At 41.4% G+C, this 16,419-nt stretch overlaps 1 protein-coding gene across 2 annotated transcripts in view; it reads right to left on the bottom strand.

Annotated features, from left to right (window-relative positions):
• Positions 1–16,419, bottom strand: part of Ziz (dedicator of cytokinesis protein Ziz) — a 209,292-nt gene that overhangs the window by 53,607 nt on the left and 139,266 nt on the right. For both annotated transcript variants that reach the window (XM_055075992.2, XM_050187159.3), the window contains exons 28-30: positions 14,275–14,301; positions 7,679–7,857; positions 6,164–6,494 (exon numbers count right to left, since the gene is read on the bottom strand). In XM_055075992.2, the coding sequence (XP_054931967.1) occupies positions 6,164–6,494; positions 7,679–7,857; positions 14,275–14,301 (537 nt within the window). The remainder of the gene's footprint in view (positions 1–6,163; positions 6,495–7,678; positions 7,858–14,274; positions 14,302–16,419) is intronic.

Genomic DNA, 16,419 nt, shown 5'->3' on the forward strand with positions numbered 1-16,419 from the left:
CATTGCTATTGATAGTTTCAAAGTTCTTGGTTAGTGATATTACTATACGTCTTGAGATAACTGACCATCAGTAATGCTAAGTTCATGCAGTTGGGAAAAGGGAAACATCGCTAAGTTTATGTTGCAGTGTTTACATGTGGTACATTACGTGATTTTACATTATCAGTAAATCTTTCTTCTTCCCTATCGATAGTACTATTGATATGAATAGTTTGCTATTGATAGTTCAATAATATATTGATAGCATTAATAGTATTATCAAGTTTTGCATCACCAGTACACATACACATGACACACATAAAGACATGCATGCACACACACGCACACACAATGACATAGTGACCACAACACAAACATGATGGCTATATAGGCAGCATCAATGTGCAGCAATCCAATTCGCTATGCAAATTGTGAAGCAGGTATGGAGGTATGGGAGAATACAGTGTGCAAAATAGAAGCATTTTTTACTATTTTTCTCAAAGGCCAAATACAATAAAATGTTGGGCCATGTGAAGAGCCTAGTTTCAGATAATGCTGATACGAAGCAGCCTCCATGCATAATTTTACTTTGAAACGTAAGTGTATATGTCATAAAAAGCTCGCATAAGTAGATGTTGATATCAAAACTGCACAAAAAGAAACCGACACCACTACCACTTGCCAGAAGTGACGCATGACGCAGAATGCATGGATTTTTAGCATGACCACTGAGGTTAGGTGGCGCTTGTGGCTGCCTGTGGCGCGATCAAGTCTTGGAAGCAATGCCCCGAGATTTAAATCATATCAGCTAACCATGAGGTGCAGGCATCGTCTGCTTAGGTGCTTTAAAGACCACTTATAAGAAAATTAGACAATTACCAACCCTCCAGCTTTGCCAAGATTGCTCCAATGGTACATATCACTCATTTGTAACCAATTTAGCCGAAGTGAAATTTTATAGCAGTTGGCCCTTTAGGGCAGTCGATTCAGTGAGTGAGTGAGTGTTTAATTTTTATTCCTCGAACATACTTTAGATTTATGAAGATTCGCGTGATATTTGGAGCATGGTTCCAAATTTATAACATGCAGTGCTTCACAAAGCTACTAATTGTGGAGAGATATTTCCACATTTAAGTTTGTGCAAGTATGCCCTTTTGTTGCACCTCGCTCATGGCATGTCTTACACTATTAAATGTACATTTAACAGTCTTATTTAGAATTGCTCTACAGATTTTTAGCAAATTATAAGTGCAGATAAATATTTTGTTACGTAAGCCAAATGCTGCAAGGCTTGCATGTTACATCTAAGGCAACATTGCTAAATGCACCTGTCGGAGGCCACTGCAATTGGCAAGCTTTTGGCAATATGCCTTATCTAATACTTGAAGACATGCAAATCATGGTTTCGGTCCTATAAAACTGCTGCAATTAAAAAATTAATAGGGGCAAATACCTGAAGGATGTGGACCCTTCTATCAAGCAAATCTAGGTTGAGATTAAGACACAGAAAGTGCAATGTCCCAGGAATGCTAACAAGTGGAAGTCATCTCTAATTTCATGCAACATAAAGACTATGCTTGCAACATGTATACTATTTACTATACACAACACGAGACTCCCACGACAAAATTCCGAAGAAAACAATGACAACAGACAGGCCAGTATGCACACAAATATATTTTCACAGTAACCAAAGTGCCACGAATCGAGTCATTGTAGGGACTCTAAAAAAAAAAACCTGCTTCAAGAAGCAAGAATAATTGCACATTTTCAAACAGCATTTTTACTTCAAACAAAGTAAGCAAAGACTAAACCACCAGAACTGCGTACCGTACCAAACAAGAAAAGCTGATCAAGTTCTTCGTATCCACAATGCCAGTGGTAATGTGAATAAAGAATGAATGAGCAGATGCATGTGTATACGAGGTCTGTCCCATAAGATTATGCAGTCAGTCAGAAAAAGTCAGTTTTGCTTGAAAGGCAAAGCATCAATTGCGATAGCAAATTTATGGGCAGCTATATGAAGTAAGGATGGTAGTCTTATTGGCCATATAAACTTGTAAACTTAGTCATACAAACTAAATTAACAAGCATGGTGTCACGCACGCCAAGCCAACATGAACACGTCTCACTCGATGACCGCGAACTCGGTGTCAAAACGCTGCAGTGAGGAAATGCGGCAACAGCAGCGAGCGAATTGACCTTCGTGCAGCTGCCCACAACAACGCAAACTACGCTGCGAAAACACGCAGTGCGGACTGTGTACCTGTCACAGATGGCTTTGAAGATACAGCAGCCCGGCTGGGTCACCCGCAGAGTAGAATGCACCCCCTCTCCCCCCTTGAAGCCTTGCGTGCGACGGAAGGTGGCGTGAGATCCACCCGCGATTGCCAGCTCACCCTCACATGATTTTACTAAAGTACAGCACACAGCGCGCGGCAACAATTTTATCACCCTTGGACTTCATACAGAACCTCATGGCAACGGCGACGCTGACGACAGAAATCCACGTGTAGTGTCCATATAATTGCTATTGCAATAAAATATATGGGAGAAGATGCAGCAATGTCGCTCTCTTCGCTTGAAAGGGCCTGGTTGACCTCTAGCACAATATAGACAAGGCAAGGCTTAATTTTATGTGTGCACTTTCTGTGCAACCCATTTTTAGACTTTGCTGATATGGAGACCGGCAAATGGACAGGACAAAGCATCAATATCAAATTACTTGTGAAATTGGGCAAGAATGGTGCAGAAATTATCAAATGTTGCAAAAGGCTTATGGAAAGGATACACTAAAGGAAAGAACTGTGTTTTTGGAAAGGCCATGAAGACCCCAGTGATGATGTAAGGTCAGGACACCTCTCCACCTCAAGCAAAGCTGAAAACGTCAACCATGTGTGTGAATACTTGATTGATTTTTCCATCAAGACACGAAAAATATCAACACTTGCACTCGGTGATCACCAAATGACTGTTAGAATGATATGAGAAGCACTTGATTTGAGAAAGTCGTCCAGTCATCCATTCAACAGACTTGGACTGGAAATTTGAAAATGACAGAGGTTTGTGCCAAGATGGTGCTGAAACTGTCGACTACCAAGTAAAAAGATGCAATGAAAAGATGGTTGCATTGACTGGAAAGCTTCGGACAACAATGCTGAATTCTAACACTGGACTCTCACCAGCAACAAAACTTGAATTTACAAATACAACGTCGAGCTGAAGTCCCAGAGCAAGAAGTGTAAAAAGATGAGCCAAAGACAAAAAGAAAGTGTGAAAGAAAAAAGCAATTATCAAATCATGTTGATTGTGTATGACTGCCACAGAATTGTGCACCACGAATTTGTACCTGCAGGTCCAACCTCCAGGTCCTGAAGTGTCCAAGAGATTATTCGTGTTGCGTGCAACCAAATCCATCAAGAGAGTAGCGCTGGATTCTGCACCATGATAAGGCCGTCATGCACTCTTCATCGATACTGCATGCTTTTTTGGTGTGCAATTCCATCACTGTGCCAGAATATCCTCCCAACTTGCTGGATTTAGCCCTGTTACATCTCAACACGATCAAGGGCATTAATTAGACATTAATTATACATTTGAGGGATGCGACGACAATTCAAAAGGAAACGACACCATTCCTGAAGCACTTAAGAGGAAGCTTTAGCTCAGGTGCCCCTATCTAAATACACGTAAAAGAATAACTCATTTTTCTTGGCAACCACCGCACCAAATTTGGCAAGGTTTGTTGCATTTAAAAGAAAAACTTGAAATATAGTGACTGTTGGTTTCGAGTTCTTGATTTAGGTCGTGAATTGTTTATTAAAAAGTGGCAGAAATAGAAAATTTTCATAAAATGACACTATCAAGTTTACAACACTGTAAGTCAACAATGAAAGATGATATCATAATTATGTGAATTGCATATAATCGCACATCTAAAGGGGACAAAATTTATACATTGCACATGAATCCCAAAAAATGTAGTAATATGGAAATCACAGCTTTTGCAGAACCCTTGTACACAACATAACAAATTCAGGCAGGATATAAAATGACACATCAAATTTGTCCCCTTTCAATGATCTAATGGATGCCGTTTACTGAACCGTGATATTTGTTCTTGACGCAGAGCTATTAACATATAAAGTTTGTGCTTCTATTTTTTCTCGAACTTCTAAATTTTTGAAGAGATTTTTAACAAAATTCGGGCCCTAAATCGAAATTTCTCTAAAACAGTCACTAGAATTTAACTCTCTCTCTTAAGTGCAACAAATTTCATTAAAATGGGTCCAGGCGTTACCTCACAAAAATGTTTTTATGTTTTACATGTATTTGAATAGGCCGCGTCAGAGTTGGGCCCGAGCTAAAGCTTCCTTTTAATAGAAGAGAACTTCCAAGTGTGCTTTAAGCAAAGGAACAAGAGGTGAACCAATGTAGTGCTTCTAATGGGGAGTATTTTTGATTGTGGCCCCATTATTGCATCTGAATGAAAAAATTGAATTTTTACAAACTTGCTGCACGAGCCTACGGGACAGAGATCGTTTGTGCAAGCATATGAATAAAAAAAAAATACAAAACGGGGGGTAGAAAGCAAGTTCACGATTCCAAAAGTAAAACTGCCCTAACTGTTGTGCACTGTATGCTAACACAACCATAGAGTTAACTAACAAGTGAGCACGGTACGCTCACATGCTGATATTTTGGCACATACAAGCCAGAGATCAGAAAAATTAGGCAGTGTTGAAAAGACAACTCAAGAAAGAAAGAAAAAAGGCTTGTTTTATTACCCATCCCTCCAAAGCATTGGAAACGTCAATAATATACTCTTGCGCAGCTTGGCGTCTGAGTGAATTATCTAGTTAAAATTTTAATACATATAAGTGTTTTGCGTTTGTCCGATGTTTAGTATGATGTGTATTGTTGCTGCCGTGCTTTATACACACTCCCTGGAAAGGAATTCTGCTTGGAACATGCAAATAGTCAAACTTCAAGCCACATCAAACCTGAATCGGAGAGAGCCATCGAATACCGATGTACAAAAAAAGTATGTCAAACCGAATTCTAATACTGGATCTGTTTTTACCAGGGAGGTAACGCTTGTTTTATTGCAAGGTCCTGGCCGAGGTATTATGGTGAAGCTGGAGTGAATGAAACACGTACACCTCAGAAAATAAGAATAAAAGTTATACCAAATACAATAGGAAATTTATGATCCAAAGACAGTATGAGCCTGTAGGACTTTTTTTTCCAAGTACATAAGGTTTTTTGAGTAGTATGGTTACTCGGAAGGCAAAGAATAAGGAGAGAGGCTGCTCATAGAATTTTGACTTCTTACTGCCCCCAAGTGCTACAGCAGCACTTTTTTTTATCATCAGAAAGCTGCAAGCTGCAAGCTATTGCAAACTGCAACATTCACATGAAAACAAGCTTTTCCATGGCATGAATTTGTTCAACATGGCACACGTAGCTGTCAGTGCAGAAGAACTAACACATTAAAAACCAAATTGCAAGACATTTTACAAATAGTAGTGTGTATGTCACAAATTTTGTGGGTGTGTGTGTACCCACCTAGCAGAATACTGTATTTACTAGGGATGCCTCATTCCTGTGCCACCACCGATTTCAGCCTCGGCACAAAAATAATGCACCACAGTTACGCTACTAATATCACACACAGTTGAGCTCAATGTGCCAATGAGTTCAGTATGCCATGTTCGAAAGCATAAGCATCGTGCTTGGAGCTAAGGAGTGAAGCTACTGCCACCCAAAACAAGGCTACATGTTCCTACTGATCGATCACTAGCTTTTATTGCCTGGCCAAAATGAAGATTGATTGTGATGTTTTACGCAAATAACAGCTCAATCACTTCCAAACCTTCAGCATAGTGCTTTTGTTCAGACACTTATTTGCTTTACGGTGACTAGGGTTATGTGACATCTCGAGCAAATGACACTACTCACTGCAGTGTGCTGTTCCCCTCCTCTCCCTTTCCTAAGTTTTCATGACGAACAACATGCTGAACGTTTTCTGACAAGAGGGCTAAAGTAAGCTTTGATTGTGCTTTCGGCGATTGGCTTTGTTTCTTTTCTCAAAGGCTGCACTGTCTTAAATTCTGTTTTAGAAATCGGAAAAAGAAAGAAGCTGGATATTGGATTCAATTCAAATGGAAAGACTTTCACCCACCTTGGCCAGCAATGATGGATAAGTAGTTTGAATCCCGGTTGTGGCGCCCGGAGCCCGGCAAGGAAGCTGGCCCGTCGAGGGCCACACTGTTGCGGTATGACGTCACGCTCTGTGGTGTGCCTGGGTCTTCAGCGACTGCAGCCGCATGGTTCAGACTGTCTGCCTTGCTCATCTTACGAGATGGTGACGTGCCAGATGCCGCCGTGCTAGTTGCACTCGGAGCGGCGGAGGATGGCTGCTGCTGTTCTGTGCTGCTGCTGAAACGGTTGATGTTGGCCAGAAGCACGGAGATGAGGGGCAGGTAGAGTGATGCGAGTCGAGCTTGCTGGGCCTGAACACCGAGCAAGAAAGACGGAGAAAAATTTCTGAAGTCTTGCATGCTGAACGCAGTGTTACTTGAATGTTTGCTTCTTATGAACTTTTTTTATGCATGTGTTCAGGTAGTGTTGCCCCATGCTTAGTATCACTCAACACTTCACATGAACACTTCACACTGAACACTTCACACTGAACCCGATGAAAACCAAAATGATGACTGCAGCAATGCTATGAGATATTACGGCACTGAGCCTCATAAGTGATTAGCAAAGCACTGAATAAAAGTGTGAAAAGCATTAAAAAACCAGGCCATTTCATAAACAGCAACACATTCCATAGGTGCTGAAGAGAGTTAAGTGACAAGGCTTTCCAAGTGAACAAAACTCTCTTACCACAAATTATAATATAACAGGGCTACTCCCAGAAATATCTAAATCTAGATGCAAGGATTGTCAGCTTTTAAACAAGATACGAACTATGAACTGCAAGCACTCACATAAAAGCTTCACTCTCCATGCTTTGCCGAGTATTTCTGCTCAACTACACAGTGATGCATGCCGTGCACTAACCTAAGAGAGCTGTCTTTCTAGTATAAAGTAAAGAGCTGATCATGCGCATTCTTAAACAATTTGGTGATAAGCAAATACAAAAAGCAAACTGTTACGAGTGTACATACTTTTTAGTGAAAGTACATATGTACAAGCAAAATGTAATTACACCATTGGCTCTCGGTTATAATATTTGTGCAGAGCAAGACACACAAAGCTCTGTCATCATCTGCAAAAATGGCCTGCTGATTGGTCAGATGTCCACAGCATGAGCATTACTGTAAGCACATTGCAAAACACACCAGCATCAGAACACATGTTGCCATTAATCCAAATGAAGTGCCAGCTGAGATGAGTCAAACACTTGTGCTGTCTGCTGCTCTATTTTTCCCCGTGCATTTCGCACTGTACAGGCAGTGATGCATATGTGCAGTAACTTGCCAAGCTTCTTCGGCCTGGCATGAGCTGCAGGCTTAGAGCGCCATCATGCCCTCCAAGGAGAGATTCCTACTTCCTAGGCACCATTTGTCCGGCTCTGTTGCCCTGTCCCCAGTATAACTGTATTCATTTTACTGTATTCACTTCAGGTTCACTTTTGCTGCATGTTATCAAAGCCTGCATGGAAATTCAAGCCCGTGAACACACATACCTTCCCCTGGTAACGGTCATCAAAGGCATGCTTGGCGAGCAGGTTGCACACGACACTGATGGCTCTCTGTCGAACCTTCTGCACCTCACTGAGTGCTGCCCGTAGCTCCAGCAGAAGGGCACCCACCAGGAAGTGGCTGCGACAGAACTCTTCCGACAACCGGTACTCCATCTCGTAGTCTGGTGAGTTGCCATTGGGAGAAGGTGCGGGCCACAGAGAATACAATGAGAACACACACCTACCAAGATACTAACTACAATACAATGCACCTTGAATGGGCAAAAAAAAAAAAAATGTTTTTTTCTTGCATAAAAAAAAATCTATACTACTTAGAATCTTTGGTGAAGCCATAGTAGTGCAAATAAGAGATAACATAATACTAATAATAAAATAGCATAAAATAAACAACAGAAAACACAAGACTGGAGACTTAGGGTGCTACTGGTAGTACCTGCGGCGTCCAATCTTGTGTTCTTTGTGTTTGTTTTTATTTGCGTTACTATGGTTTCACCAAGTAAGTAGCCCAAGAACAAGTTATCTTACTTAGCATGTGATAACAATAAAAGTTGGCATATGCTTACAGCCCGAGCCTTTGTTCATGTGTTCATGTTATCTAAGCAATGAAACATCCTAATACATAATGTTAATAAATATTGCAAGTTTAAGTCATATTGATGAATATTCGACTAAAATGGTTAAATTCTGTAGTTCACGCAAACTATAAGTCTGCAGTCAAGTATACTGACAGCCGTGCATTTCTGGTACCAAAGTGCAGCAGCAGCAATTTGATCGCGGTTCTGCGCGTATGTTCTATGGAGCACATTGAAGCTATTATAAAAGCCACAAAAATGTTAGAAAACAGCTGATGCCCTAAACGAACCTCGAACCCCTTAACTCTTTTATGGACAAGAATGATGCTTCATGACAAACTTTTTTTTTACTATTCCTCCACTTAGCTTCACAGATGTCAAATTTATCAGGACAGCTTGATGTGATGCACATTTGATCGAAAGCCTGGCCCTTGTAAGCTATATAATTAGAGAGGTAGCCGAATTGTACAGACAGTAGATGGATTTGAGGGTGGCATGCACAAGGTGACTGTACTTGTGCTCTTAGTACAGCAGTAAACGCCAGGGCACTTCTGTATCCTATCACCCCTTGTCATAGTCATGCTCTCTAAGGATAAGCTTGGGTAGCTCATAAACAGTCTATTTCCAATGGCAGCTATCGATATACAAGTTCTGCACAAACAATGAGTTATTTTCACAGGTAAAAATTGCGCAGCGTTTGCACACTGGCTCTCTATCAAGCTATGTTGATTGCTTTATGCAGGTAATTAAATATAATATGTGCCATCTTTGACAGCAAACCAAACGGTTGCACTTCTCTGTCATAATATAAACAATTATGAACGCTCACTTTGCATTTCAAAACACTCTCTCTAAGACAAATACGTACTCTAAAGAGTTTCAAAGGAGTAGACACATCAAAAATAATTGTGGCGTTCACTTAATAAAATCAGTTTCTTCTGCAATGCACCTAGCTGTTGAAGTTGTGAGGTGTTCGAAACTAGCCCAATAAAACACACCACACAAGTCTCTATACGATTGTACAACTACTACATTTTCTTTTGTGAATGTCAATGGCCGATGAATCGAAATAAATTTGACCCACAAACTTAATTTTCTTTCAAATTTCGAAATTGGCAGCACCAAAAACATTATAAAGCAGGAACAATGGCCTAATTTACTGACTAAGATACAAGCTTATGGTCACTTGTGCATGCATAGTCTGAAATTTTAGTGGCTAGACTTCACCAATAGGAAGGGCTGGCGGGCTGCAATATGAAGCCTTCACCGTAACTCTAAAACTCAAGTGACACAGTATGGTGCAGCCATCTGTGATCAGTGTGCCAAACAGATATAGTAGTGCAAGGCCCGCAAGTCCGAAAGAACAAGCACAGGCATAAAGCAAGTGAACATAAAATCATGAAAATGAGCTACACTTGTCCAAGGAAACATGGAACAAATTAAGTACCTTGATTTCAAATACCAAAATCGTTAATTCAGATCACTTCCTAATATAAAAAAATGCCAAGGCCACTTGAATATTACACACTGACCTCCACTGCAAGTGACAAAATTTGTATCAGTCGTTCCAAGCAAAACAGAGCACAAGTTGTAATTTCGATGTCTCTACTCCTTTAATGCACACTATTAAAAAAACATGAGATACAACTGCATGACAAGATGATAATGAGTCATGATGGCCAGTACATGATTGCAAATGCAGTTAAAAAGCCAAAAATATAACACCTTAATGGAGACAAACACGCAAGCCACCCTGTATTGCCAAAGTTAAAAACAAAGCGCCTTCCATCACCAGAGAGTGTTTACTTGCAAATATAAAACCATCACCAGGAAGAATGAAACTGTGAGGCATGTACAGTTACTTATGAGAAAACCCAAGTGACAACAAGCCCTTTATCTTCTGTTACGTAATTGTCACTTCAAAGCACTTGATCACATCTAACGCCAATGTCTTCTAACTAACCCACTTGCTCTTACATACTTTAATACTCCTGTCACACAAGCAAATTTGGTGTCATTTTGAGCGAGTGCACTCCGCCACTAGTGTCATTCACAGGCTGTCATATGGTAACGCTTAGTGACACTCGCTGCAGAATGCACTTGGCAGCGAGTGTGTTCGGCAAACTCACTTCACTGCATCCAACTATGTAGCCTTGGTAGCAATGCTTAAAATGTATATAAACTAAAATTGAAAGCACATTCGGTAGTAAACTTAAACCACCTTTCTTTTGTGAGTGGAAATGTTTTAAGGTAATAAAATGTACTATACTGTAAAAAAAGCTAGCTTACTATTCTCGATTTCAGGCTGTTTATGTGTAATGGTCAGGCAGTTGGTTATGCCTGTGTATGCCTGTGCTAGTTACCCTACCTGTGCAGCTGTCATTGTTTTTTCCAAGTTTAGTGAACGCAAGTAGTGCTTCAATAATCACATGTTCGGATGAGGAGATTAAGGCGCTCACATATGTGAACTTCTTTGTCGTTCTACAGCCAAGCTGACTATGCGTCGCTTACGTCTTTAGCAAAAGCGCTCTTGAATATGTGAAAGTGGCACGATTCTCTCCATTGTCTCAGTGCATGAAAAGGTGAGCAAAGTCTCAAAGTGGTCCGTAAGTGATGAATAAGCCCTACCATAACACACTCCAAATGTTCGTGATCTGTTCTTGCGCCATATGCAACGGAATCCACTATTTTCCCTCTGCTCGCTGTAGACGCAATGCTCTTTTCTTCTGGCTCGTTATGATTGATAATGCTATTGTGGTTACAATTAATTCCTTCAGTTTCAATAAAGTTTATTCGAAATGCTGTTTTTTACTATAAGGCAATTATTTTGAAAATCATACTTAAAATAACAAATATATGTTGTGTCTACTGATTCACCCACTGCCAGTGTCGTCAATTCCAAAGGACACTTTTTTCTCGTGTATTAGCGTGCCGCCAAAGTGACACTCCGTGTGCTGAAGTGCATTTGCTTAAAGTGAAACTAAGTTTGCCAGTGTGACATGGGTACTAATTAGCACAGAAAACGACAGCAACATGAACAGTTGTTAGACGGTGCTCAACCTGTGACCGCCCCTTCGTGTTGCTGTCATCTTCCATGGCAATTTAAAGTACGCATCTATTCCAACTAGCCCAACTTTCTACCTTACTGCTCTTACAACACTCGTTTGTGACAATATATTTGCTATACGTATATAGAGGAGTTGTACTAAGGTACACTACAAGAAACATTTGCACCGCACCTAAGCCTTGACATCTAATTGACAGGGAAGAAAAATACATGCTTCCACACTTTCAGGCACAGGATGTGGAAATGGCAAGGCAAAATTACGTAAATACTATGCAAAATAAGAGATAGCGAAAAAAAAAAAAATGATTCCCTAGAGCATGTAAAAATGCAATATGTAGCCCACGAACTTTCAACCTTGATGCTTCTGCATAAAAAGCAGCTAGAAAGCCAAACTACAAAAAAAGATGTGGCCTTGCTACAGCTAAGCTTGTAAACAAAAGAATAGGCTCTGTTATGAAGCATGCCTCTAATGAATGCATGGCTTACGCCAACTGCAACTAGAAAGAAAGCAGCAAATGCAAAGGCTGTGAAAGCATGCTGTTTAGAATAAAACTAAATTTCAAAATATCAACCACATATGCACAAATTAGAGGTATAAAAACAAGCCACCTTTGGCATACAAATAACTTTACTAGCTTTTAACTTTTCAAAGTTTTTGCGTCTGTTACAAAATTGCTCATCCCTCCATAAATGCAGCTTGAACGAAGTAAATTTCATGACAGAGATGAAAAAAACAACATGTGCTGTCCAAGCCTTTGTGCCATAGCATTGTCTTTGATTATGCACTATGGCCATAACTTTATTTGTGGATTTATTGATTTATGGCTGTCAAGAAACCACAGCTTATGCCTGGTGCCTAAAACAAACAACCTTACTCACAACAAGTCGCCGTATTTGTGGACACTGCAGTATTCGTGATTTTTGGCAATAATATCACTGACTTAAAGAGCTGAAGGAATGGAGACTACACAGAAATAAACAATTTCCGTGTAGTTCTTTTTGTTTCTCACACGCTCATGAGTTGCAAAAAAAGAAGGCGAGGCCTTCCATTCAATAAACACGTTTCTTGAACTATATTAATTTTACAGGTATGTGTAAGGTTCTCAAACATGGCAAGAGCCACAAATTTAGCTTTTCATTGGATTTTGTCAGTTTGATAAATGGTCATTATTTAAAGTATTTACATGCCCAAATAGGTAGTCCCTGACAATATCTTCTCTCTTTGGTGCCCGACTGACTCGAAATGACAGAGGAATTTGAACTGTTTTGTGCAATGAAACAGAAAGCTTTGTATTTGTAATATACTACTGCAGAGCCCACAGTTGTTTGGGAAAGTGAAAGCCTACTCCACAGCAATAAAACAAAAAGCATTAAATACGTACATTGCAACACAAGCTAAGAACATGTATCCCACTTGTTCCCCAACAAAACTTCCAGCAACTGCAAAAAATCCTGTCACCTTAGTTTCTCAAACAAGCTAAACTAATAAAACAGAATGACATGTGACCAATTTCTGCTAACAAAAAAAAAAAAAAACTAGAAGGAATAGTCTATGCATACAACAAGTGACACAGAATGCAGACTACAAGCAAGCAGGGTCACCAGTCACACTTGGGCACAACTACACACACCTCTGAAAATCAAGCAGCAGCAATAGCACCAGCAGCCACCTCTACCTCAGCCCTCAGCAGCCCAGCAGACAGCACGGCTAATGAGCTACAGTTGCAATGTACACAAAGTTTGCTATGGTAACTTGGAGGAAAACGTAACTCAGCCACAACATCCACGGAATGTGTGCTGCACAACCTAATTTGTACTGAAAGCTCTAGCGAGAATTTTTGAATTCCCAACCAGCTTACGCGCCTGGCCAGGAAGTTTTTCTCACCTTTTAGAAAATCTAACACCAGTTGGCTCTTCTTGAATTTCTGTCATGTACGGACCGTTTAACATGCCTTTCCAGTATTGACAGAAACTCATCTCTCTCCAAAAAAAAAAGGTCAGTTTTATTTGTTTCAAAATGCCACAGACGTGTGTCAAGACCCTAGCAGACTGCAGTGAATGTGCATTAGTAAACAGCTGACATATTTAATACAAGTTTCGTGTTTTATGTGTCAAAACCACAATCTGATTATGAGGCACACCAAAATGGGGAACTCCAGAATAATTTCGACCACTTGAGGTTTTTTTAACGTGCGCCCAATGCATGGCACACACACACTCTCCGTGCCCTTTCGAAATGTGGCTGCCACAGGCGGAATCGAATCCGCAACCTCGAGTTCAGCTGAGCGACGCCATAGGCACTGAGCTACCGTGGGAAATTAACAGCTTGCATTATAATGTGTTCTTGTTGCTATGATAGTTGCCCATTACACAAAAGGAAAACTCGGTGACAACTGTATTCAATCACTTCGTATCTTTGTCATGGCAATGCATGGCATCAAGCACTTTCCTTGGCGTTCACAGACCACAAAGCCATCATAAATAGCACCCGCGTGAATCACGCTGTCACTTCCACTAGCCCTTCTTGTACATACAGGCACATAAATGTGCCTGCTATTGTGGTAACTTCTGCCTAGTTTTGGAACATCACACCCCGTGTCAGTCCAAATAACAAGGCTGTGTTGCCGATTCCCTCCAAGTAACCTTCCAACTACTCTCCAATGACCAGAGTTCGAGACACACACACACCACACTGCACGCACAGTGGACCACCAGTCTCGCACGTGCACGTCACAGCAGTTGCGAGAACGCCAGCACCAGAGGGAGCCGCACACGCAAGCGAAGGCCTCAAGCAGGATAGGGACACACCAAAGACGCAGAGAGGAAAGAGCCGTGGCAGGGTGATCAGGGAGGTGCAGGGTGTTCGACCATTTTGAAAATGTCTGCTTCCCTTAAAAAATGCTCTCTGTTTACAAGCCAGTCAAGAGTGGGCAACTTACCGCCCGTTGCAACCTCCTCGCTTTCGTCTGCTCCGCAGCAGATGCAAACATAGTGCAGAATGAGACAACAGGGTTTGGTATGTTACTATCAAGAAGTTAAAATGTATGGTCCCTTAAACTGTTTACTCTAAATGAAAAGCACTGTGCTATATGCACCTCTGTGTACTTGTGATTTCATGAGGCTCCAGGAATGGATTAGATGGGGCCTACAACCTAACCTAATCTATTGCATCAACAATACTGATGATTGCACATTTACAGTAGAACCTCGTTGATATGTTCCCATTAAGTACGCTTTCCCGGCGTAAACGTTCGCAATCGAGAACACAGAAAATGACCCCATTGAGTTACGCTCATTTTTTACCAGTTCATACGTTCCCAAAAAACACAATTTTTCCACATCAACATTCAGTACATTGCCTGTATGATACGTTTTTTGTCCACTACATCCCATGTAAACAAGAAAATGTGGGAGGCGCACACAATCAAAAACAGTGTATAGCTGCCCGCCATGGCAGCTTCACCGCAATACTTGCCCGCCCGTCTCACGTGAAAACGATGGCACACACTCAGTTTTTCATTTTGGCACCGGCAAATCTTCTCTGGGGTCGTTGCACGCAGCATTCAAAGTTATCACCGCCAATCCTATTGTGATAAGCATCTTCGCCTATCTGTTTCACAGTGCGTGGTGCCATCAAAAGATAGCGCACGCTTTTAATAGGCAATAACCGAAATGTGCCATAATTCCCTGCTGCAGACTGCAGACTGTTTTCCAGCACTAGATTCTATGCGAACAAGAAAAGGTGCGAAGTGTGTGCGATCGAGAACACTATGTAGCTGCCCGTCTCGCAAGAAAACGACAGCGCGCACAGTTTCTTATTCTGGTACCAACAAATCTCCGGTCAGGTTGTTGCATGCCGCATTCACAGCTATCGCCACAAAACCTATTGGGATAAGCATCTTCACCTATCTGTTCCACAGCGCGTGGTGCGTAGTGCCATTGGTAGCGTACTGCACGCTTTTAGTAAGTGATAATCCGAACGTGCTGCCATTCCCTGCTGCCGGCAGCATGATGTGGGCATACGTGATGTTTCATTTCGGCGGCATCCAGCATCACCCCATCAGCTCTGTGCATGTCGGCATCTCAAGCTGCAGCGATTCGCGCACACTTCACATTACATAGGTGTCAACTATAGAATACAGTTGAGCTTGTGAAATTTGTTAGCGGCTTCAGATTGTACGCCTTCCCGGTTAGTATGTTTTTTTACTTGCATTTCTTTTTCCAGAACATATGAGCGAGGTTTTACTGTATGACCTCTTCTAGTTTGCCAGCTAGCATCAGTGTGAAATGTGTCAATGAAATCATCTAGTATTACAGTAACCTCAATACCTCAGAATACCTAATAGCAACAGCTGCCAGAGACATTTATGTTAAAGGGACACTAAAGGCAAATACTAAGTCGATGTGGACTATTTAAATACCATTCCAGAAACCTCGCAACGCTTGTTTCGTGCCAAGAAAAGACTTAGTGTACAAGAAAATTTCATCTGAAGGGTCCGAATACCTTTTTCGTAATTCAAGTCTCCCGCCGCCCAACTGGGGGAGTGGTGACGTTGCATACGCCCTTTGCTGCCATCGGCGAGTAAAACTACACCCCACAGACGGCGGTACTGAGCCAAGACAGCGCAGTGGATTCGCCGCTACAGCTGCTTTTTGGTCAAGTGGCATAGACCGCTCAGGCATCCCGCGACATCACACTGAAGTTGAAGTCCGTGCTACTTGTAGTTTGTGCGAGTTTCGCGAGCCAGTGAAACCAGCGCAGCACCACGCGATAACGAAACTACTAAAAGCCAAAGCGTGGGCAGTGCAGATTCGGGCGAAGACGAAACCTTTAGGCCGCCCGCGTCGCTGTCAAGGGTAATTTCAATGAGTTCTTTTTTCTAAAAAGGAAATAAAACTGGACTAGTAGCATTTTATTTCATATTCTAATACAATACGAGGATGTTTTTTGCAAGCAGTGGTTGAGTACTAGTGAAATTTAACTGAGGAGTGCTTTCGTCATCGGGCAAGTACTTGAATGTCCCAGGGGAGTCTCCTATCACGTCCTGCATTTTTACCTCAATTTCTCGATTATTAAGGTTCTG

Source organism: Dermacentor andersoni, chromosome 2, assembly GCF_023375885.2.
Source record: "Dermacentor andersoni chromosome 2, qqDerAnde1_hic_scaffold, whole genome shotgun sequence".
Lineage (NCBI taxonomy): Eukaryota > Metazoa > Arthropoda > Arachnida > Ixodida > Ixodidae > Dermacentor > Dermacentor andersoni.